Source organism: Mixophyes fleayi, chromosome 9 (genome assembly GCF_038048845.1).
Source record: "Mixophyes fleayi isolate aMixFle1 chromosome 9, aMixFle1.hap1, whole genome shotgun sequence".
Lineage (NCBI taxonomy): Eukaryota > Metazoa > Chordata > Amphibia > Anura > Limnodynastidae > Mixophyes > Mixophyes fleayi.
Window position 1 is genome coordinate 121,330,749 of NC_134410.1, and position 26,456 is coordinate 121,357,204.

A 26,456-nucleotide genomic window follows, 5' to 3' on the forward strand; every position below is an offset into this window, starting at 1 on the left:
ATTTAGCCATGGATAAATTATGTCCTGGACAGTCTATAAAAATAACGTTAAGATGACTTAATAAAAAAAAAAAAAAAAAACATTGTATGTATTTTTTTTTGTAAGTTATTTTAAAAAATAATTTTCCCTAATTATCATACATTTTAAATTTCATGTCATTAAAACTGTGTAAATGTTTTAAAAAAAAATATGACTTTTACCTGTAGTACCTTTAAGTTAATTTTCTTTAATTCTTCCTCTAAATAATTTTTAGAATTTCCAAAAAGTTACTTTATTTAAGTCACATTCTCTAAAAATTTATTTAATTTTAATTTAATTTTAATAACCTGAAAGTTGAAATTCATGATAATTTAGCAACACGTTTGTTTTAGATTGACGCCAAAACCTAAGGCAGTTTCATAGAATTGGCATAAAATTTATGTAAAATAAAAATAACCCAAAAACAGTATTGTATAAATACCAGTTTAGGAATAGTGGTGTTTAACGTTAAAAATTGTTAAAATGATAAAGCGGTTTAAAGGCAATAAAAAAAGTATTTTTTTTCAAAGGATTACTTTTATATTGTGTTATAGGATAACATTTGAGATATAATCAAACACTAAAGATAAATGAAAAATCCTAATTAAAAAAAACAAAAACAGAAAACACTTTCACAATTTAAAAGGAGATGGTGTCATTCTTACTCCAAAAATCATTACACTTTTTTTTTATTTTTTAACTAATTTTATAACCCCACCCTTATGACTTGTGAGGTGGGGTAATCTTTTAAAGAAATATGGCAGTGCGCAGTAAGCAACAGAACTGTTCAGTTACTCACGGACCTCATCTACACGGAATATTTTCTTTGATGCATATAAAGTGTTTCAGATATGCTCCAAGGACATGCTTAAAGCACATCTTCAATAATTTATTATCAACATTCATTACATAGCTCCAGCATAATCTGCAGAACTACTGTTATGTTAATCTAAAGAAAAAAATATTCATAATTGCAGATGAGCATTTGTCTCCAGCAGCTTCCGTACCCTTAGAGGGATAATGAGGTGTGCATCATTTTTGACGCTCCTGGTAAAAAATAAATAAAAAAATAATAATTTTAAATTGTGTCCATGTGGACAGGTTCAACGAAAGTTAAATCAGACATCCACTTTCCCTACAAGATTTGGGATAAAGCTCAGCAGTCCCCTGACTATTCCCATTGGTCTCTAAATTGATGTTCTGTAAAGCAGATATTGTAGCATGTTAATTACATCCCAGAACCTAAAGGACAAATTCAAATAGATTAAAAACGATGTACAATCATTATAAACATTTCACTGTCACTTCTAAGATCACTATATTCAAAACAAAAATAAAGTGAACTTAAAAAATTGGGAACGGCCAAAATTGACCCATGTGGGCAACAAGTTTTAGTTATTTGGCTGCATAGTTGTTGAAGATAAGGATCTTCTCAGTAACTATCAATGCTCTTTATTTAATTTTTATCAGTTCAAATGGAACATCTTACAAGGGTGGTTTTAATGGTCTGCAAGGATTTCTCCATTAAATTGTCTCCACAATGCTCCATCTTCATTGTGGAGATGTTGTCTATAGCACCCAATCAGATTCTAGTTATCATTTATTTAATATATTCTTCAAAATGACAGCTAGGATGTAAATGGTTGCTGTAGGCAACATCTCCATCAGGCTTAACAAGCAGACCTCCTGGTTGCATTACACTTTCTTGTACTGTTTGCATCCAGTATGTGCCAGCACTTGTTGCAACTAATTTAATGCGGCATATGTATATCTTGTGTATAAATTGTCCCTTTTACTCAATCTGCAATCTGATTGGTTGCTATACGCTATGCCCTGCTATTAACTAAGGCCCATTATTTTGCTGGGTGATCTCTTAAAATGACTATTCTACTTCAAATTTAATTGTACAATGCTCAAATATTGGAGAGGGTCGGTCCTGAAAACAGCCAGTGTTACTAATTATATGTTAAAAAGGACAAGCACTGTCCTGGGCTGCCATTTTCCCAATTAGAGAAGAAAGGGGGGGGGGGGTAGATTCTTCTGCTTTTAAAAGTCTCATTAAAAAGCACAAGGACAGAGGTATTGAGATGAAGGCAAGAGCAATAGAATTTGCCCTTGGGGAGGGGAAAGGGAATTCAGCATGTGAAAGACTCACTGGAGACTGTAGGACTATAGACTCCTGGGGAGCGAGGATGAAGGGGCTAGGGGGGTGGGGGGTGTCCAGGTGAAAACAAATGCAGATTTTTTTTGTTAAGAGCATAGTGCAGGTGTAATTGGTTTCCTCTTCCTAGAACCCAGAACATGTTACAAGAGAAAGACCAGCACAAAAACTATTTTAATTAACTTCCAGAAAAGACACTGGGACCGAAGTAAAGCCTGACTGCACACAACACTCAGAACTGGAGGGGTCACTGTTTTATTGTAATAAAACAAACTGGACAAACATGGAGGAAGTTGCAGCTTACAAACATAACGGAGTAAAGGACACATTCACACAGGAGCGTTTCCTCCGTTAAGCTTTGGTACGGAGTCGGCCAGCTTCTGATATCGTCCCAATGATCCACCCACCCGGGCCCCAATGAGACAACATGGGGATTATGGCTCTTAAGATTTATTGCCCATCTAAGTCTTGTCAGGGCGTTAGGTATGCTAACTCATCCATTGAATTATCGCTATGTACAAACTACACAGGTTATGTAGCTCTATAGAGAGCCAGTCTATGGTGCATTATACCTGGTGATAATTGGCCACCAAACCTTAAATAATGTAGCAGTAAGTAAAAGAGCAAGTTGTTGCCCCTATAGGAATTGAGGGAAGGATAACATTGCGTTCACACAGGCTACGCAGCTAGGTAAGTTCATGACCGACCAACCGTGATTGGCTCACCGTTTGTGCCTTGTGAACAAACTGCTGATGTCATAAGGGGACTTTACAATGCATTGTTCCTTTACAAATGTAATAGATGAGCCCCAGGGAACACAAAAGCTGCTAACGAGATAGGAAGCCATAGTACTAGCTTAAGGCTTAAAGAATGGCAGCATGTACGGCCAGCCAATCGGGTCATTTCAAGCCAATCTGTCTGCAAATCGCAGCCTTTATAGACACAAAATGCTTCCCAATCCTGATCCGTATTGTAGCGGGATCTTGTAGAGGTCAGCGATTGGCGGTCACTATGGGGCCGACACGTACCAGTTGTAATTAAATACATTTTATTGACTGTTTTGGTCAATGTCTCTTTACTTCAGTATGGTTTAGGTTACCGAGTCCAAAGAGAGTGATAAAATGATGAAAATAAAAACATTTAGAAAAATAAAGACATTTAGAAAAAAAAACTAACACTGTCTATTCCAGACATAGTGTATACAATCTGCAGCTCTCCAGCAGTTTTGGAACTGCAAAGCCCGGCATTACATACCAGCTAAGACTTGTACTTCCTCAACACCTGAGAGCCGCAGCCCGTTCTAAATTATGTTGGTCTGTTTTCCCTAATTCTGCAACTTATCATCTCCATGAAACATTAAAGTTTTGGTTGGATCGAACTCGTATCCCGAGAACAGTCCATTACTTTATGTAGGCAAACCCCCCCCCCCCTTCAATCAGGTGAGAAGTGATAGAATCTTGATCTAGATCCCCAACATTACAAACCCTTTGTGATACTTTACATAAACCAATGAAAACAGTTTACTGAGATAAATAAAATGTCTAATTATATTCGGAAAGAAAGAGAAAGCTTAACAGCGCTTGCAAGGGAAACAGACAGACATAATAATAATATTTATCTGATATTTTACAATTAGAAGTTGTGCAAAAAAAAACAAACCAAAAAAACATTAAAATGACTGTATTATCATAGGGGGGCTGGAATCGAGAGTTAGTGCAACGTGGATTGATATCTTTTCCCTTCTGCGGAGCGGTGGAACGGTTTCATATCCAGATACCGTGCAAGACGCCATTATCGGCACAGTATCGGACTAATGTCCAGCGTATTACTAGATTGTGTGTTCTGCCGCTGGTTTTTATTCAGTGATGGACTGGAGAGACCTTACAGACGTCAGCTGGCTACATATACGCTAAGATTCCCACCAATGGGCCGATGGCTGAAATTCCCGACCTGCATTCAATTTGAACAATCACTCTCCGCCCACCATGAAAGCTCATTAGTGCGGTAAGTTAATTTCCAAGCACAGTGAACGAATCAAATCCAGATGGTTTTGAACCATTTTGGGCATACTTTGGCGGTCGTCCAGGCCACACGACGGCAGCGAATTCACCCCAGTTTGACCTACATCGCCCCCGGATTGGCTAACGAAATTGCCAAGGGCTCAGAGGTGAGATTGGCGGCAGCCAATCAACAAGACAGCCTAATTCTCGCTCAATTACATAACAAAGAGCTAATTTACTTAATAGGAATCTGCTGACCTTGTCCTATCTGCAATAAATAGATTACAACTCCGATCTTCCCCAGGATGAAGGTAGGAGTCGTACTAGGGGTAGAGTATGCTGATATTGCTGACCGCTTTCGTGGCACTTATATATATATATATATATAACAGATTTTTTTATTTCACATGAGCGCATTCACTCTAAACCAACAGTGCGCTATAACCAAGAAGAACACATTTTACAGTCATAAGACCTTTAGACCAGTCGTTGTCTTGATATTTTTGGGATAAAATGGAATCTAGCACAAACTCCGATACCGGTTTGAGGACAGGTGGCTGAATGGCAGGAAACGGAAGGTGATTAACGGATACAGTGTATAGGATTACATACACAATTTTACATATATAAAAGTGCAAATGTATTTTAAGGAAAAAACAATCGTACTATTCTGTAACTCCGTAATTGTGGAATAATATCAAGGACAAGCGGCGGATTTCGCCTCAGTTCTGTCTCTTCGTGTGGTTACGAATTTATCTAGAAGCTTAAGATCTTCCTCGTCGCCCCTCGACAGGGCCGAAACAGCAGCAGGTAGATTTGGGGAGAAGGAAATCTCAGCAGATTATGAGGATCCCACAGTCCTCTTGAAACAAAAAAAAAAAAAAAAAAAAAGATAATTTGAAAAGAAGAAAGAAGATTTGTTATCCGGCCAAAGCGTAATCTTGTCACCTATTATTGAACAGTCTTGGGTTGTCATCATTGATAGAGCAGGTAGACTGAATAATAAGTCTTTTGTGGGGAATTGATAGTTGTGTTCAGGGAGATCTCATAATTCGGATTTTTCTTTGGAATTCCCTCCTGGTAAACTTTGTATTTTTTTTCCGGAAGTGGGTTTTGGTTTGTGTACAAGTCTAGCGGAGGAGGAGGCCAAGGTCGCTAATGAGGGTGATGTGCGGAGTGCTGGAGAGACGAGTCGTCGAAGAGCGGGTTCTTCACCTCCATTTCTCCCGTCTGAAAAACGACAAAAAATAACATTACATATAGGAGGTGTATACGGTCTACGAGTCATCTCTGGTTCGCACCGGAAAATGCCTCTGATTGTCAGTCTTTATACACAGCCATGCTCTCTCTATAAGTAGAGTCATTAGTCATTACCAACAGTGCATTTACATGCAATGAGCTACAGCAACCAATCAGCAAGGACTTATTATCTGGCTACTGCCAGGCAGTCACTGAAAGCAAGCATCTGATTGGTTGCTATCATTTAGTGGAAATGCTGCACCTAAATGCAATGTTAGTAAATGAGCCATAGATACTGAGAAAATTGACCATACATCCGCATCATACAGTGTCGCTCTTCTACACTGGGGGCACAGCTCATAACACAGGCCACATATGGGCTAACCCTATGGCACGACAGAGTCTAGACGGCCAGTTGGTGGTCTGAACAAGCAGCCGGATGGATGATAACTACGCACAAGAGAGGGATCCGCCAGTCACTGGCTGCCTAGATTCATGGACATGTCTGATTTTGGTTGGGATTACAGAGCGAGATATAAAACCATGCACATATCACATAATACAGGCAGTAGCTATAAATAGTGTTCACCCCCTTTGACACTTTTCAAATCTTATTTTTTTTACATCATGGAATCACAATGGGATTATTCTGGAATTCTTACCACTGATTAACACAATACACTCTGTAATGTCAAATTAGAAAATAACTCTAAAGTTTTTTTTCTTAGCCAGATAAAAAACAGCCAAGAATTAAATACAGAAGTACAAATAGAATATTGCTGGCACAATGTAGTCATCTTCACGTGCACCAAACACAGAACTTTGTGTTGCGGCTAAAAAGACCCTATAAGCTTCCTTCGCTCTGTATTTGACAGTGATCTGGAGATATTAAAAGTCTTTCAAATCTTATATAATTTCCCCTAATTTATGCTTTTTAAAACCCTTTCCTCTGACCTGCAGGTTCTTTGGTCTTCATGATGAAGCTCATTTAACTAAATTATTTTTAAATAATTTGAAACACTCTAATTGTACACAGGCGGTCTCCAATGATTGAATTACGTGACCCCCTGAAGACAACTGACTGAACCACATTTTACTTCGCAAGAGCGGTGAGCAACTATTGTCTGTTTTTTATTCGTAAAAAAAAAAAAAGTATTCTGTGTTGATTGGTAGTAAAAATCCCTGAATAAATCCATTTTGATTCCACGATATAAGAATATTAAAATGTCGAAGGTGGTGAATACTTTGTATCGCTTTACATTTGGGAAAAATTAGGCAAAAATTATACCCTCAGCCTTATTACTTCATTCATTCATGTTGCTCATAATCCGCTTAAGTATAGCGCGATGGGACATGTTACTGCTCAATAAATGACAAAATAATTATTAAGCCTTCAGTATACAATTATAATTATTTGTTATATACATAAACATAGATTTGCAAACGCCGGTAACGGCTTTAATGTAGGGTACGAGGAGACGAGTACAGAGTTTAACAGATGGGTAGAACAGGAACTGCGGGTTAATCTCGCAGGCAAAACAGTCCTCTGACAGCCTTCATCTCGGCCGTCCCACTAACCCAGCCATTACCACATATAATAAAAAGCTTTCACTCTGGGCCCCCTGCGGAGTCTTTGTGTTTGTAGCACTTTACCTTGTAACAAGACTAATCAAAGGGTACATTCTTCTGGGAAAGAGGATTGTATCACACAGGGCAAGCTTGCAAACAAGTCGCAGCCCAGGCAAAGCCTTGGTCCTTTATCCCATAACGTTATATCACGACGGGTCGTCCGATATCACATTGTGCTACCAACCCACTACACCGACCAGCTAAGTGTATAATTATACGGTGTAGGATTATACAGTTATCCGATACAAAAGAGCATTCGGTCTGTTTAACCTGTTCAGGACAGGTGTTTTATGGAATATTAATCCCTGGCGGAGAGGTGGCGCAGGGATGTCGCGTTCTCCCACAAACCGCACAAGTGGGACTACGCATTCACGTTGTGGTCAATGATTCCTATGGACGCTTTCATCCATGATTAAAAAAAATGTTCAGGCAAATAAACCCAGGGAATTCTACAGGGAAATGGCAGAAGGTGTAATATACATACTGCCAGTACGATTAAAATACAAGGAAGTGTGCTTAAAAATATGTGGATAACAGAAGACCACAATGTAATCTTAAAAATTTTGATTTAGTAAAATGTCTATAAAAGGAAAAGTGGAGGTAACCAATCAGATTGTAGCTGTCATTTATCTAGTAGGTCCTGGGGGGTAAGAGAGGGAAGAGATAAGCACCACCCACAAAAATGTTAACCCCCCTTGGAGCACAATTATCAAACTGCTGGAATTCACTCTAGTGTTAATTGCATTGAGTGATGGAGACGGACATATATAGCTAAGTGTTTGGGAGACCCCGTTCCTCTGACGTTCTTAGTAAGTGCAGGAAACCGAGAGAGGCAGCGAGTACGAGCGGCGGAACTTTGTGGTACCTTATAAATAAAAGCTTATAATAAGGATCTGTCCTGTATGTCAGTGATTGGTCATATGGTGCCTGTGTAGGACAGGGTGCTTGATCTCTTGAAGAGCGGGATTACACAGAGACACATCCTAGCAGTGGTGCGGACCCCTCCTATGTGTGGTAATGTGTTTAGACCAGGTCCTGTTTGATCTCTGCTGCCAAACAGAATTACAAGCCTCAATTAGCACACGACCCCCTGGTCTCTCTGCAGCAAGATTCAGAGCTCTGTAATGATATCAGGAGCTGGAGCCGCTGTCATGGCTCACAGAGCAGAGAATGCACCCGATTAAATATGGCGACCAGCTTATTAACGCAGAGGGTGGTCTAACGCCTTAAATTACAGGGTTCCGTAGCATCTAAAGAACACTGAATCTTGGAGGACCCAATTTTGCTATCTGCCCCGGACCCCCGTAACTAAACCTGGCTCTGGAAGACAGTAATACTCACAGGGGCTAATCCCGGACACTCGTACACAGTGAAGTCGCCGTCCTCATTCTCTTCGTCTGACGTCACAGCCGAGTCCGGGTGTTTGTGCTCATCTTTATTTCTTTAGAACATCACAAGAAAAGAAAAAAAAAGTTTAAGAAGGATAAATGTCTTGTGGCGACACAAATATACTTAATTTTGAGGACGTGTGAATGTAGTCCACGTACAGTGAGGGTGTGCCAAGTTCCAGCGCGTGTAGCAGCGTCTGATTCAACCTCTGAGGTTCGTGACCTTCAGCCGTATCTCTTGCACCAGCTACAGGTCTAGTCTAACTGCAGATTACTAGCGATGACGGATGTGTGTGCAGCTAGAACGTGTGTTTGTAATCAGGAGCAACCGCAAAAATGCATTTTATGTACAGTAGACATTAATTACATACTGATAAATATATTGTCATTAATGACTATGGGCCCGATTCATTAAGGAACTTAAATTAAGAAGTTTCTTATTTCAGTCTCCTGGACAAAACCATGTTACAATGCAAGGGGTGCAAATTAGTATTCTGTTTTGCACATAAGTTAAATACTGACTGTTTTTTCATGTAGCACACAAATATCAACTTTAAATTTCAGTGTACAAATAAGCTATCAAGTATTTGTGTGCTGCATGAAAAAACAAACAGTATTTAACTTATGTGCAAAACAGAATACTAATTTGCACCCCTTGCATTGTAACATGGTTTTGTCCGGGAGACTGAAATAAGAAACTTCTAAGTTTAAGTTCCTTAATGAATCAGGCCCTATATTATTAACAGGAGACAATAATTTGCTCTTTTTTTGTGCACTCTTTTGGGAGTTTATATTCCACATAGGTATTGGATGTATCCTGCAGTGTCTGATCTAGTAGAGTAGACCTACACTTGTATTCATCACCAGAAGTGTACTCACATCCGCTAATACGGACGTGCGTATACCTGTTTCACGTTCATTTGCCTTAATGAATCAGACCCGGATTGTACTTTAACATTTGAATGACACCCACAACACAGTAATTTTAAAAACGTTCCATCATTTACGGGACATAATGTAAAGTAATAAGCCGGACAGGACGGTCACTCACTTTTCCATCGATATCATCTGCTGTTTCTGGTGCTGGTAATGATACATCTGAGCATTCTGTGCCAACTTCTTATCCCCAGGCTGCAAAATAAATAAAAAAAAGACAAAACCAATGAGACGCGTTCTGCCCCAAACTCCTGGTCCGAGTCTACTGGTGGCACATTGCTTATAATCACATACGATAGAACGCACGTTGGCGTCTGTGGACAGAGAAGAGCCGATGCCGCAGCTTGAGCGGTGGAATCTATGACCAATGCGGCCGCATACGTAAGCTGCCCTAGATAAAATCAGACAGACCAGAACCGCAGGCACAGTTCAAAGCACGTTATCTGCCCGCCCCGTGGATCGGGGATTTGCGGCTGTTTTTCGTTCACACCAAAGTACAGATTTGCACCCAATTAGGTCTAAAACGTCTTAGTTGACCTTCAAAATTGCGAAGTCTAAAGCACTTTAAGGAGCAATTTATGGAAACAAAGAGTGTCGTCCGTAGCAACCAGATTCTAACTCTCAATTTCCTAGTAACGTTTAGAAAATGACAAGTCCGATTGGCTGCTACCGATAACACCGCATTTTCCTTGCATCAGTTTTCATATACATTCCCCACTATGTTTAATACACAGGGCACAGAGGTGGAAGAGCAAGGGGCCATTATACTGTTTTTACACCCAGCACACAGGGGTGTATTAGTCCACCCTTCAATATTGGGCAATTTCTCATAACGCACACGTGTCCGGTCACTGGTAAGCAGAGTACAGCGCGGTAGATGGTGGGTGTAAGTTACATGCAACATACCGATGTCTTGTCGTACGGCGGAGGGGGAGACTGCCTATACGCGGGGTAATCCGTGTTCTTGGTCAGCTCCATTTCCTTACGCATCCTGTGGGGGTAACGGAACAAGAGGATATAATGTAAAGAAAGAAACATAAAATACACAAATGGTTCCGTTGACTCTAAAATCACTACAACAAAACCAGCATTATGCGCTAGTGATCAGAAAGCTGATCCACCCATGATTGGGCTTGTGGGAAGGTGTGGTGAGGAGATGACGGGTCTCGGGGGTGTGTGTGGACATCTGCCTCTGGCCTTATAACCTCTTCTCACTTTTTGCACTTATTTATGTGTTTGTAAAGATTTACACCATGTGCTGGCGCTCTCTCTTTATTTTCTGATTTTCTAGATCGACAATGTTCGCGAACAAATGTTCTAAAGAGAAGAAGCTGCCTACTACATATACAAAATTGGGTATATTCTATATTGCATTTTCACGTATTGGTGTTTCAGCTAGCGTCAATTGGCTTATTCCGTTGGCTAAATATAAAATATATATATGTCTCCAAGGGCTCTCTAAGGCTCCTTAAGTCCTTTACAATAAAGTCACCTGACTGACACTCTGGGATCTACAATAATAAAAATATAACAATCTAATCAACCCTTCTATCTAACCACAAGTGCTATAGAGTATACAATACCTGCACCAACATATGCCAGCAGCAATCAGAGCCAGAAGACCGGCAACGGCACATGCGACGAAGACACCTGCACAGACACAGACAGTAAAAGGTTGATTCTCATGTACGGGGCCGAAGAGAAATGTATGAGGTGGGCTTATAGCACAGGGCCTGGCTGCTTTCAAGGTAAAACATCCTATGAGCTATCCATATACATATTACTACTGCCCCCAATGCGATGTCACGGAAAGAGTTGATTATCCCATGCGGAAAGGACGCAACCTGTTTTCAGACAAGGGATGAGGATCTCATCTCACCTCCCAGCCCCCAATTTACTACCCCTCTTTAGGTCTTTCCTTCAGTAACTGGGATCCTAAATCATTAATTGCTGGAGGAACAGTATGGAGACACATAGAAGCAGTCACCAGAGCTTCCTGTCGCACTGACTGTATTAGCAGCGGATGAACTGATAACACAAAGAGAGGGTGGTAAAGGGTGCGAGTATATTTCCTCTCTCTCTTTCCAGAACCTCTACTCGCTCCATCAGTCACCACTCAGCTAATACATGGAGTGCAGGAGGAAGCGCAGGTGATTAGTGAATGCATTACGTTTCCTCCTGTAATCAACGATTAGGTCATACAGGGAGAGAGCTGACAATAGATAGCATAAGGATGAAGAACCTGGCCATTGCTCCCAGTTTGGTTTGACATATATCTGGTGGGAGTCTTTCAATTTTCAAGTCATCAAAGTTGATAGAGTGAGTGAAACAGTGAGGTCCTGTAGTGAGCAGCCAATGACCCTCTGATGTGACTATTGTATACAGCTCAAAAAGCCATCTTTGCTCTTCCCAGACTTAATTGCTTCATTGTCCCGCTCAGCACCCAGTCCTGGGATCTGTGTCTTTTACCAGAAGACTGGACAAAGCAGGTGAGGTGAGACAGAGAGACGCACAAATGCTGTTTGATGAATGATTAGCAAATCCTTTATAATTACACATGAAAAGGGACAGAGCAGAGAGCCGATGATGTTACACTCCTGTGGGGGCAAAGCCTATGGCTCTTATACAATTACTGCTATCTAGATCTCACTCTTCCCATATGGCAATAACCTCAGCTAGATGGAGAGATACAAATATATTTTTTAAAAGGACTAAAAAAAAAAAAAAGTGGAAATGATGGCATAAAATAATAATTCATTTTGTAATAAGTAAAAATGACGCACAAAGAAAGTATAAATCCAGTGTTTCCTGATTGTTACAGTGTTACATGATTAATGGTGTCATGAATGTAACAGGTGATTTCTTGCACGTGGTCGCTGTACCTAGTAAAACAGCATCATTAGGTCTTTTGCCTGTTCCCGGGGTGTTACTCCGTCCGGAGGGGCCGTCCGCAGGTGGATTGGGGAGAGGAGGAGGCGGGGCCTGAGACGATGTAGTGTTAACTGAGGGAAAACAGAAACATTATACATTGTAAGCATTGATGATATCTGTATTCTCTACACTGCTCAGTCTGTACCTGTATCCTGCAGTAACACTGCAGAGCACAATCTGTGTACACGTATCCTGCAGTATCACTGCAGAGCATAATCTGTGTGTCTCTATCCTGCAGTAACACTGCAGAGCATAATCTGTTTGTCTGTAACCTGCAGTAACATTGCAGAGCACGATCTGTGTACCTGTATCCTGCAGTAACACTGCAGAGCACAATCTGTGTACATGTATCCTGCAGTAACATTGCAGAGCACAATCTATGTACCTGTATCCTGCAGTAACACTGCAGAGCACAATCTATGTACCTGTATCCTGCAGTAACACTGCAGAGCACAATCTATGTACCTGTATCCTGCAGTAACACTGCAGAGCACAATCTGTGTACCTGTATCCTGCAGTAACACTGCAGAGCATAATCTGTGTGTCTGTAACCTGCAGTAACATTGCAGAGCACGATCTGTGTACCTGTATCCTGCAGTAACACTGCAGAGCACAATCTGTGTACATGTATCCTGCAGTAACACTGCAGAGCACAATCTGTGTACATGTATCCTGCAGTAACATTGCAGAGCACAATCTATGTACCTGTATCCTGCAGTAACATTGCAGAGCACAATCTGTGTACCTGTATCCTGTAGTAACACCGCAGAGCATAATCTGTGTGTCTGTATCCTGCAGAGCTCGGTCTAATCCTTGGTTATATCCAACAAGGCTTTATTCCCCAGTTATATGGATTGGGGTTATAACGCTCTCACATACATACAGTATAAATCACAGACTGAATGCTGCTGTCCTATCGGGGGAGGTGAGGACAAGGTGAAGTTGCTAGACCCCATCTCCCAGTGTATCTTACACTACATCCTTACACGCTCCATTACCCGCTGTGAGTGACAATTGGGGATTGAAGTGCTTTGTGTCGGGGGCTGGGGTCTTGTCACCAGTAAAATGATACAGTCCTCACACTACAAGTGTCACAATAACTCCGACACTGTCACTTCTCAGCACTGAATATTCATGTGTCCGACCCCGGTGGCCATTAACGTGTTTACAGGGTCAGCCGTGACGTGGCTCATGTGTGTGTATCCTGATGGGCCATTTACCACAAGTGACCACACAGGCTGACAATTAGGAGTCTTGTTCGCTGACAGACTAATAATGGAGATCAATCTGCAAATGTGATTTATGGCTGTCAGGTCATGTCCTGTCCCATTATCAGCATTACCCCAGTGGTTATACGGTGTCTGACATTATATGTCCCGTTACTGAGGCTGATATACCCCCTACCCAAACCCACAACTATAATCATCATCAGCTAATTTTTTATATAGCGCTGCTAGTTCCGCAGCGCTGTACAGATATATAACGTGTTATTTACCTTGTGCAAACCCAGAATGATGACTCTGCACGTCAAGCAGGGAGGCCAGGTAGTCAATGGCCGCATCCGGATCCTTCACTGAGAAAACAGGAGAACAAACCGTTATTTAAGTAAAACAGAATGAAAAGTGGAAAATTTCACCTGTGACGAAAGCGACGGGATGTTGCAGCCATTTGTTATTAATGTCAAACTAAACTAACCCCCTTATTTACCTGACTGTCGTACGGTGAATTTGGGATCACAAACCTGTCGTTCATAAAAGCACTTCCGGTGACGTACATCACCGCAACATTCAGTAAGATGGAGGAAAACTGTTCGAAAGCACAAGTCGGTTTGCTTTGCAAATCTAATTTATTTCACTTTGGGTTTTTTTAAAAAAAAAAAAAAAAAAATACATACACACACACACACACACATACAAATATACACACACCTTTCAAATTACTTTCTAAATGCAGAGCATTAACAAATCATTGCCCCCTGATTGGGGAGGACTAAACATGAGGTCTGTCATCGCGGCTCGTTAAACAGTCCTTGGCAAACAACTGCAGATCAGGTGTCAACGTTTCGGCAGGCGGATGGCTGAAGAGTCACTTTGTGGACATCTGTGAAAGTGAAGGAGTTGCAAACCCCCAGTATTTGTGTCACAGGGGATGATCATTGTTGCTTTAAAAGAAAAGACCCCCCCCCCCCCCTCTGCCAAGACCACTCCAACCTGTAATTACTTTCTTCAAGGGAGGTTCGCCCTGAAGCTTTTACTGCAGAGAGGCGGCCAGGAGCCTGGTGACACTATATATGTTAGTGGTGACACACTGATCTATATCCAATAATAAGCCTTCAGGACAGGAGGTGAGGTACCTGTCACCCCCAAAATTACTGCATAGAGAGGGAGTGGAGACTTTGGAGCCATATGCATGAAACTATATGGGATTAGTTGAAGGAGGACATATTGCGTTCAGACAAATACTATGTTGGGACGTACATCCATTTACATGGCGTTATCTTGCCTGAAAAAGAACTTTTTAAAAACGCAACTTACGCATAAGTTGCATTCAGAAATGAACCAGACCCGTCAGTTACAGCAGGGGCCATTTTCCTGGCTAAACCAATATTATCCAGACTCTGCATTGACCAGGGATTGAGTGATGTCACTAGTTCCTGTCAGGGCTATTGGATCAGACCACAACATGGCCGCCTGGACCCAACATACATATAGCAAAATGGCTGCCTGCGCTGGACATGATATACTGGCGGAGGGCGGGGTCCTGTCAGGAGGCACTTGTAGGGCTCACTGGGCTGAGGGTAGAGGGGATGACCAGGACATCTCATTATAAGTAGGAGGAAAAACACCAGAGTCCTTCTGGTGACGCTGCTGTAGGAAGTGTTAGGCCATAAAGAGGACAGGACCAGTGAATGGCAGACAGTAAAACACAGACACCAGCATCTGTGGATGGGGAAGAGCCATAAAACATTATAGTGTATTCCTGTTCACCCTGTAACCGTGACAAGATGGCGGGAAATACCTCAGTGCAATGGTGCAGTGCCCAGGGAGACCATAGACAGCATGCTATGTATATAGATAGATATAGATATATAGATAGATGTAGATATATAGATAGATGTAGATATATAAATAGAGAGAGATATATAGATAGATGTAGATATATAGATAGCTGTAGATATATAGATAGATGTAGATATATAGATATATAGATATATAGATAGATGTAGATATATAGATATATAGATATATAGATAGATTATATATATATATATATATATATATATATATATATATACGAGAGAGAGAGAGAGAGAGAGAGAGAGATATATAGATAGATGTAGATATATAGATAGATGTAGATATATAGATATATAGATATATAGATAGATTATATATATATATATATATATATATATATATATATATATATATATACGAGAGAGAGAGAGAGAGAGAGAGAGAGAGAGAGATATATAGATAGATGTAGATATATAGATAGATGTAGATATATAGATAGAGAGAGATATATAGATAGAGAGAGATATATAGATAGATGTAGATATATAGATAGAGATATAGATATATAGATAGATGTAGATATATAGATAGATGTAGATATATAGATAGAGAGAGATATATAGATAGATGTAGATATATAGATAGAGATGTAGATATATAGATAGAGATGTAGATATATAGATAGAGATATAGATATATAGATAGATGTAGATATATAGATAGATGTAGATATATAGATAGATGTAGATATATAGATAGAGAGAGATATATAGATAGAGAGAGATATATAGATAGAGAGAGATATAGATATAGATAGATATATAGATAGATGTATAGATAGATGTAGATATATAGAGAGATATATATAGATAGAGAGAGATATATAGATAGAGATATAGATATAGATAGATATAGATAGATGTAGATATATAGATAGATATAGATATATAGATATATAGATAGATATAGATATATAGATAGATGTAGATATATAGATAGATGTAGATATATAGATAGATATATAGATAGATATATAGATAGATATATAGATAGATGTAGATATATAGATAGATGTAGATATATAGATAGATATATAGATAGATGTAGATATATAGATAGATATAGATATATAGATAGATATAGATATATAGATAGATATATAGATAGATATATAGATAGATATATAGATAGATATATAGATAGATGTAGATATATAGATAGATATAGATATATAGATAGATGTAGATATATAGATAGATGTAGATATATAGATATATAGATAGATGTAGATATATAGATAGATGTAGATATATAGATAGATGTAGATATATAGATAGATGTAGATATATATATATATATATATATATATATATATATATATATATATATAGATAGATATAAGCACCCTACTGGACATTAGAAGTCACTGGTGGATTTAGCAGCTGAACATTGGTTCTGCCAGGTAAAATACCTGCACTGCTTGTGGGGTGAAGGGCCCACCTTAATTGACATAATTGCTATGTTAAACTGCTGTGCTCTGGAATGAATGCAATGCCTAAACACAACACACCTGAGACAAGGCAGAGACAGGCATCAGTACTGGTGCCATGAGCCAATTAATTTTGTATATTTGATAGAATGGCTGCAGTGGTTTGAAAAGACCACAGGTGTCCCAGGTTAGTTAGCACATCACACCTCTGTCCCCAAAAACTGAGCAAACAAACCTCTTTCCTCTGCCTGAATAGGAGAGCACAGAGCTGTACACATGTTAATGAACCCCAGCACAGAGCTGGCTTTGGAAACACAGCAGATGGCTTGAGAAACAGGGCTGTCCGGGTCCCCCCCCCCCTGGTGCCCAACATGGGGCGGTCACTTGTGTTGCTGGTTAAGAAGTTTTCAAAACACCTCAAACCAAAAGGTGAGCTTGGTAGAGGGACACAGGAGTAGGGCCAATAATGCTGTGTCATCCTACTCCCTCTGCTGACTACAATGGGACAGCGCCCCCTAGTGGTCGAAGTCATACAATGAGGATTCTTTACTGTGCAAGCAGTCTTGTATTATATTCACAACAACTAGACCAAAATACCTTAAAATTATTCTATTTCAATATAATGTCCCTTTGAACGGTATCACTTTTTACTGAACGGCGGCGACCATTTTATTGGCTCAATTAGCGGTGTGACATACCACCGTATACCCACAATTCCACCACTGTAAGTAGGTAGGTAGATAGATTTATAAACATAGTTTTATTGGTCACTTTACATAAGCAATAGTACTATCGCTCTCACTCATTTTATTAAAAAGTTAATGGTCGGCAAGGTACAGGTTCTAATGAGCATTTGATCATTGGGTGCTGGTTCACTGGTGTAATAATTTAATGTTTCCTTTACAGGTAATAGGGCAGAAGCTACTTACGTTGATGAACAGACACTGAGAGTGATTTATGAACCATGACTTATTGAACGGTTGTAGAAAAATAAACGTGTAATCAAATAATCACGTTAACTGTAATTGGTAGACCCTGTGCGTTCCGACCTCAGGACAATAGAACAAAGCTCTTTGCTTTCAGTATCTGAGGCAGGAAAAGATTACAGGCAGGGAGACACTAATCCCATTTACCCCACAGCTTCTCAGATCATTAATATGGTGACACCAAATTATAAGACATTCCCTTGTGTTCAGGTACATGGTTGAAATGTCTGCTCTAGATTGTAAGCTCCTCAGACAAGGTTACTAAGTATTGACTACCCTCAACTTCCCAATATCAGAGATACAAATAAATGCATGCACACAATGGAGCGTTGACCCGATGTCAGTGTTATCAAACTGCTACAATAAGAGATTGGCTACATTGTTACAGTGTGTGACTGCAGACTCCTGCTGAGATGGGAGGAGCCATGTTCTCAAGTGGGCAGGGACAGAACAACCAGTAACCAATCAGATCCTCAGAAGGTGACTTGTCTACTCCTGTGAGTATGTTAGTGAGGACAGGGCTGCATGTGACAGGGGCAGTGACATGATGTGAGGAGGGGAATGGAGGCAGCAGGAAGTCACAGACTGAGAGTTATATAGTGGAAGGAGCAGGGTCCACAGCAGCACAGAGTATATGAGGAGATGAGTGATGTGTTAGTGAGGACAGGGCTGCATGTGACAGGGGCAGTGACATGATGTGAGGAGGGGAATAGAGGCAGCAGGAAGCCACAGACTGAGAGTTATATAGTGGAAGGAGCAGGGTCCCCAGCAGCACAGAGTATATCAGGAGATGAGTGATGTGTTAGTGAGGACAGGGCTGCATATGACAGGGGCAGTGACATGATGTGAGGAGGGGAATGGAGGCAGCAGGAAGCCACAGACAGAGTTATATAGTAGAAGGAGCAGGGTCCCCAGCAGCACAGAGTATATCAGGAGATGAGTGATGTGTTAGTGAGGACTGGGCTGCATGTGACAGGGGCAGTGACATGATGTGAGGAGGGGAATGGAGGCAGCAGGAAGCCACAGACTGAGAGTTATATAGTGGAAGGAGCAGGGTCCCCCAGCAGCACAGAGTATATCAGGAGATGAGTGATGTGTTAGTGAGGACCGGGCTGCATGTGACAGGGGCAGTGACATGATGTGAGGAGGGGAATGGAGGCAGCAGGAAGCCACAGACTGAGAGTTATATAGTGGAAGGAGCAGGGTCCCCCAGCAGCACAGAGTATATGAGGAGATGAGTGATGTGTTAGTGAGGACAGGGCTGCATGTGACAGGGGCAGTGACATGATGTGAGGAGGGGAACTGAAGTAAATGGGAAACCACAAACTCAAAGTTACACAGTGAAAGTTGTGTGACAATCCGGTACAGAGTAGTGATGTGCAGCTTCTGTCACACAGACGTGAGAGAATCGTAGTGTCATGTAAGCAATCAAGTTCATAAATTAATCTTGTTAGCTCAACATGCAGGTGTTAGTCTGTGGGGTGACAGTTGCCAATGAAGTGGCTCTGATTGTATATCAGCTGGAGTGACTCTAAAACTGCCACAAAAAGGTGTGTATGTCACCACAGAGGAACAACTATTTATAGGAGTGAATAACATTGATGATCTCGTCACAATGGCACCTGTCGAGGGGTGGGATATATTAGGCAGCAAGTGAACAGTCAGTTCTTGAAGTTTATGTGTTGGAATAGGAAAAATGGACAAGCGTATGGATCTGAGCGACTTTGACAAGGGCCAAATTGTGATGGCGACTGGGTCAGGGTATCTCCAAAACGGCCGGTCTTGTGGGGTGTTCCCGGTATGAAGCGGTTAGTAACGACCAAATGTGGTCCAAAGTCAACCAACGACAGGGTGATGGATGCCCAAGGCTCACTGATGCCCGTGGGGAGTAAGGACTAGCCGGTCTGGTCCAATCCCACAGAAGAGCTACTGCAGCACAAATTGCTGGAAGGGTAATTGCTGGCTGTGATAGAAAGGTGTCAGAACACACAGAGCATCGCAGCTTTCTGCGTATGGGCTGCGTAGCAGCAGACCGGTCAGAGTGCCCATACTGACCCCTGTCCATGGGCAAAAGTGCCTACTGTGAGCACGTGAGCGCCAGAACTAGACCCCGGAGCAATGGAAGAAGGTGGCCTGGTCTGATGGATCACGTTTTATTTTACATCATATGGACAGTTGGGTGCGTGTGCGTCTTTTACCCAGGGAAGAGATGGCACCAAGATGCACTATAGGAAGAAGACAAGCCGGCGGAGGTAGTGTGATGCTCTGGGCAATGTTCTTCTGGTCAACCTTGGGTCCTGGCATTCATGTGGATGTTACTTTGACACGTACCACCCAACATTGTTGCAGACCAAGTACACCCCTTCATGACAACTGTATTCCCTGATGGCAGTGGCCTCTTTCAGCAGGATAATGCACCCTGCCACACTGCAGAAATTGCTCAGGAAAGGTTTGAGGATCATGACAAAGAGTTCAAGGTGTTGACTTGGCCTCCAAATTCCCTGGATCTCAATCTGCATCTGCAGGAAAAACCAGTCTGAGCCATAGAGGCCCCACCTCACATCTTACAGGACCTGCTGCTAACGTCTTGGTGCCAGATACCACAGGACACCTTCAGAGGACTTGTGGAGTCCATGCCTCGACGGGTCAGAGCTGTTTTGGTGGCATGAGGGGGATCTACACAATATTAGGCAGGTGGTATTAACCTTGTGGCTGATCAGTCTATATACCTGCCAAGGTAATTAATATAAATTCTTACTTGGACCACTGATCTCAGAAAGGGGGGCGAGGGGACGGAGACAAAAGTGAAATCATGAGACTAATGACATTCCTACATAAAGAGAGATGTTATCTCTGTGACTACTAGGGAACAGAGAGAAAGAACCTCAGAGGGAGGTGATATATCTGTACTTATAAACGATCTATGGGCTAAATACGCACAGAAAGATTTTAGGACATATCATTGAAATATAGTGGGGTCCAGCCTCTATGTCTGCTAAGATGTGATTTACAGAGAACACAAACGCACACAGCCTAAGGTGTAATGTTTATCATCACCTGGTCTATGATCAAAGGATTCCCTATTGTCCCAATTACTCCAGACATCTAATACACAATCACTATTTACTGACCAAATACAGACGGAAGCTGTGGGACATACAGAAAAGTGACTTAATGCACAGCAAAGACTCTTTGAAGTTGCTATTGATAAGAATTAAATGTTCTTTTTAATTAAACAGCTGAAAACAAACAATGACCTCAGCATTATTAAAGTAGCTGGATAAAGGTGTCACAAAATAACATCCTGGGAAGGTACAAGATTCTGCCTTTGAAAACATCCCCCCATTGTTACCCTCAAGAGCATGTGATGTAATATTAATGCTAACAGGTTCATGACTCTGACATTACAGCTATATCTCTGTGAATGTACAGCGTAGCTTCATATAAAGCAGATGGAACGGTAGTTAGTGGTCCTATAGCGCATCCTGTTGGCCTATAACTGAAATACATCCCACAGTCACAGCTGCAGTTCAGTACTCCATAGTCTACCTGCTTTAATTCCACCTTTCATCATTCAATGTAACTAGAGCACCCCCTGGTGGCCAAGAGTGCAATTGCTATTATCCTTTCTATTCATGTAGGAAACCCCATAATCTGTTGATAGAGGTAGTACATACAGAACATACTTATCAACGTTACAATTAAAAAACCTATACAAACCATAGGCTTGATTAGCATATTTATTAACATAATGCCAAAGAGTGCACAAAGTAACATACAATAAGGAAGGGTGCGGGGGATTGCATTGTACTATCTTATACACATATTACATCACATTCAGACACACTGCTGCTGGTCTATAGAGTTTACATCAAATCTCTTTTCTAAAAAGACAAAAGTAACTTATTGGGTATAAAGAGAACACAGAAAAATAATGGTATTAGAAGTGGGATTTACTGCATGTCTATATCAGTGCATTCAATGGCTGTCTGATCCCTGTTAGTCCACATAAGGACATTAGACATATGCTGATGAATGTACATACATACTGTGACATGTGAAATATATTCCACAACTAGGAGCAGTGCGGCACAATACATTGTGTCAGGAACGTCAGTAACCAAAATATTACACCTCCATGCTGGACAGTCAGCACCAGATACATTACACCTCCATGCTGGACAGTCAGCACCAGATACACTACACCTCCATGCTGGACAGTCAGCGCCAGATACATTACACCTCCATGCTGGACAGTCAGCACCAGATACATTACACCTCCATGCTGGACAGTCAGCACCAGATACATTACACCTCCATGCTGGACAGTCAGCACCAGATACATTACACCTCCATGCTGGACAGTCAGCACCAGATACATTACACCTCCATGCTGGACAGTCAGCACCAGATACATTACACCTCCATGCTGGACAGTCAGCACCAGATACATTACACCTCCATGCTGGACAGTCAGCACCAGATTCATTACACCTCCATGCTGGACAGCCAGCACCAGATACATTACACCTCCATGCTGGACAGTCAGCACCAGATACATTACACCTCCATGCTGGACAGTTAGCACCAGATACACTACACCTCCATGCTGGACAGTCAGCACCAGATACATTACACCTCCATGCTGGACAGTCAGCACCAGATACATTACACCTCCATGCTGGACAGTCAGCACCAGATACATTACACCTCCATGCTGGACAGTCAGCACCAGATACACTACACCTCCATGCTGGACAGTCAGCACCAGATACATTATATCACTGCTGGACAGTCAGCACCAGATACATTACACCTCCATGCTGGACAGTCAGCACCAGATACATTACACCTCCATGCTGGACAGTCAGCACCAGATACATTACACCTCCATGCTGGACAGTCAGCACCAGATACACTACACCTCCATGCTGGACAGTCAGCACAGATACATTACACCTCCATGCTGGACAGTCAGCACCAGATACATTACACCTCCATGCTGGACAGTCAGCACAGATACATTACACCTCCATGCTGGACTGTCAGCACCAGATACACTACACCTCCATGCTGGACAGTCAGCACAGATACATTACACCTCCATGCTGGACAGTCAGCACCAGATACATTACACCTCCATGCTGGACAGTCAGCACCAGATACATTACACCTCCATGCTGGACAGTCAGCACCAGATACATTACACCTCCATGCTGGACAGTCAGCACAGATACATTACACCTCCATGCTGGACAGTCAGCACCAGATACATTACACCTCCATGCTGGACAGTCAGCACCAGATACATTACACCTCCATGCTGGACAGCCAGCACCAGATACATTACACCTCCATGCTGGACAGTCAGCACCAGATACATTACACCTCCATGCTGGACAGTCAGCACCAGATACATTACACCTCCATGCTGGACAGTCAGCACCAGATACATTACACCTCCATGCTGGACAGTCAGCACCAGATACATTACACCTCCATGCTGGACAGTCAGCACCAGATACATTACACCTCCATGCTGGACAGTCAGCACCAGATACATTACACCTCCATGCTGGACAGTCAGCACCAGATACATTACACCTCCATGCTGGACAGTCAGCACCAGATACATTACAGCTCCATACTGGACAGTCAGCACCAGATACATTACACCTCCATGCTGGACAGTCAGCACCAGATACATTACACCTCCATGCTGGACAGTCAGCACCAGATACATTACACCTCCATGCTGGACAGTCAGCACCAGATACATTACACCTCCATGCTGGACAGTCAGCACCAGATACATTACACCTCCATGCTGGACAGTCAGCACCAGATACATTACACCTCCATGCTGGACAGTCAGCACAGATACACTACACCTCCATGCTGGACAGTCAGCACCAGATACACTACACCTCCATGCTGGACAGTCAGCACCAGATACATTACACCTCCATGCTGGACAGTCAGCACCAGATACATTACACCTCCCTGCTGGACAGTCAGCACCAGATACATTACAGCTCCATACTGGACAGTCAGCACCAGATACATTACACCTCCATGCTGGACAGTCAGCACCAGATACATTACACCTCCATGCTGGACAGTCAGCACCAGATACATTACACCTCCATGCTGGACAGTCAGCACCAGATACATTACACCTCCATGCTGGACAGTCAGCACCAGATACATTACACCTCCATGCTGGACAGTCAGCACCAGATACATTACACCTCCATGCTGGACAGTCAGCACAGATACACTACACCTCCATGCTGGACAGTCAGCACCAGATACACTACACCTCCATGCTGGACAGTCAGCACCAGATACATTACACCTCCATGCTGGACAGTCAGCACCAGATACATTACACCTCCCTGCTGGACAGTCAGCACCAGATACATTACACCTCCATGCTGGACAGTCAGCACCAGATACATTACACCTCCATGCTGGACAGTCAGCACCAGATACATTACACCTCCATGCTGGACGGTCAGCACCAGATACATTACACCTCCATGCTGGACGGTCAGCACCAGATACATTACACCTCCATGCTGGACAGTCAGCACCAGATACATTACACCTCCATGCTGGACGGTCAGCACCAGATACATTACACCTCCATGCTGGACGGTCAGCACCAGATACATTACACCTCCATGCTGGACGGTCAGCACCAGATACATTACACCTCCATGCTGGACGGTCAGCACCAGATACATTACACCTCCATGCTGGACAGTCAGCACAGATACATTACACCTCCATGCTGGACGGTCAGCACCAGATACAGTACACCTCCATGCTGGACGGTCAGCACCAGATACATTACACCTCCATGCTGGACAGTCATTACATTACACCTCCATGCTGTCCATGCTGGACAGTCAGCACCAGATACATTACACCTCCATGCTGGACAGTCAGCACCAGATACATTACACCTCCATGCTGGACTGTCAGCACCAGATACACTACACCTCCATGCTGGACAGTCAGCACAGATACATTACACCTCCATGCTGGACAGTCAGCACCAGATACATTACACCTCCATGCTGGACAGTCAGCACCAGATACATTACACCTCCATGCTGGACAGTCAGCACCAGATACATTACACCTCCATGCTGGGCAGTCAGCACAGATACATTACACCTCCATGCTGGACAGTCAGCACAGATACATTACACCTCCATGCTGGACAGTCAGCACCAGATACATTACACCTCCATGCTGGACAGTCAGCACCAGATACATTACACCTCCATGCTGGACAGTCAGCACAGATACATTACACCTCCATGCTGGACAGTCAGCACCAGATACATTACACCTCCATGCTGGACAGTCAGCACCAGATACATTACACCTCCATGCTGGACAGTCAGCACAGATACATTACACCTCCATGCTGGACAGTCAGCACAGATACATTACACCTCCATGCTGGACAGTTAGCACCAGATACATTACACCTCCATGCTGGACAGTCAGCACCAGATACATTACACCTCCATGCTGGACAGTCAGCACCAGATACATTACACCTCCATGCTGGACAGTCAGCACCAGATACATTACACCTCCATGCTGGACAGCCAGCACCAGATACATTACACCTCCATGCTGGACAGTCAGCACCAGATACATTACACCTCCATGCTGGACAGTCAGCACCAGATACATTACACCTCCATACTGGACAGTCAGCACCAGATACATTACACCTCCATGCTGGACAGTCAGCACCAGATACATTACACCTCCATGCTGGACAGTCAGCACCAGATACATTACACCTCCATGCTGGACAGTCAGCACCAGATACATTACACCTCCATGCTGGACAGTCAGCACCAGATACATTACACCTCCATGCTGGACAGTCAGCACCAGATACATTACACCTCCATACTGGACAGTCAGCACCAGATACATTACACCTCCATGCTGGACAGTCAGCACCAGATACATTACACCTCCATGCTGGACAGTCAGCACCAGATACATTACACCTCCATGCTGGACAGTCAGCACCAGATACATTACACCTCCATGCTGGACAGTCAGCACCAGATACATTACACCTCCATGCTGGACAGTCAGCACCAGATACATTACACCTCCATGCTGGACAGTCAGCACCAGATACATTACACCTCCATGCTGGACAGTCAGCACAGATACACTACACCTCCATGCTGGACAGTCAGCACCAGATACATTACACCTCCATGCTGGACAGTAAGCACCAGATACATTACACCTCCATGCTGGACAGTCAGCACCAGATACATTACACCTCCATGCTGGACAGTCAGCACCAGATACATTACACCTCCATGCTGGACAGCCAGCACCAGATACATTACACCTCCATGCTGGACAGTCAGCACCAGATACATTACACCTCCATGCTGGACAGTCAGCACCAGATACATTACACCTCCATGCTGGACAGTCAGCACCAGATACATTACACCTCCATGCTGGACAGTCAGCACCAGATACATTACACCTCCATGCTGGACAGTCAGCACCAGATACATTACACCTCCATGCTGGACAGTCAGCACCAGATACATTACACCTCCATGCTGGACAGTCAGCACCAGATACATTACACCTCCAT

The 26,456-nt window shown here is 42.5% G+C and overlaps 1 protein-coding gene across 2 annotated transcripts in view; it reads right to left on the reverse strand.

Annotated features, from left to right (window-relative positions):
* Positions 1-3,698: 3,698 nt before the first annotated feature.
* Positions 3,699-26,456, reverse strand: part of NPDC1 (neural proliferation, differentiation and control 1) — a 72,366-nt gene continuing 49,608 nt past the window's right edge. For both annotated transcript variants that reach the window (XM_075185381.1, XM_075185382.1), the window contains 7 exons: positions 13,798-13,875; positions 12,254-12,373; positions 10,955-11,021; positions 10,278-10,362; positions 9,487-9,566; positions 8,389-8,488; positions 3,699-5,409 (listed from right to left, as the gene is read on the reverse strand). In XM_075185381.1, the coding sequence (XP_075041482.1) occupies positions 5,335-5,409; positions 8,389-8,488; positions 9,487-9,566; positions 10,278-10,362; positions 10,955-11,021; positions 12,254-12,373; positions 13,798-13,875 (605 nt within the window). In that variant the 3' untranslated portion in view covers positions 3,699-5,334. The remainder of the gene's footprint in view (positions 5,410-8,388; positions 8,489-9,486; positions 9,567-10,277; positions 10,363-10,954; positions 11,022-12,253; positions 12,374-13,797; positions 13,876-26,456) is intronic.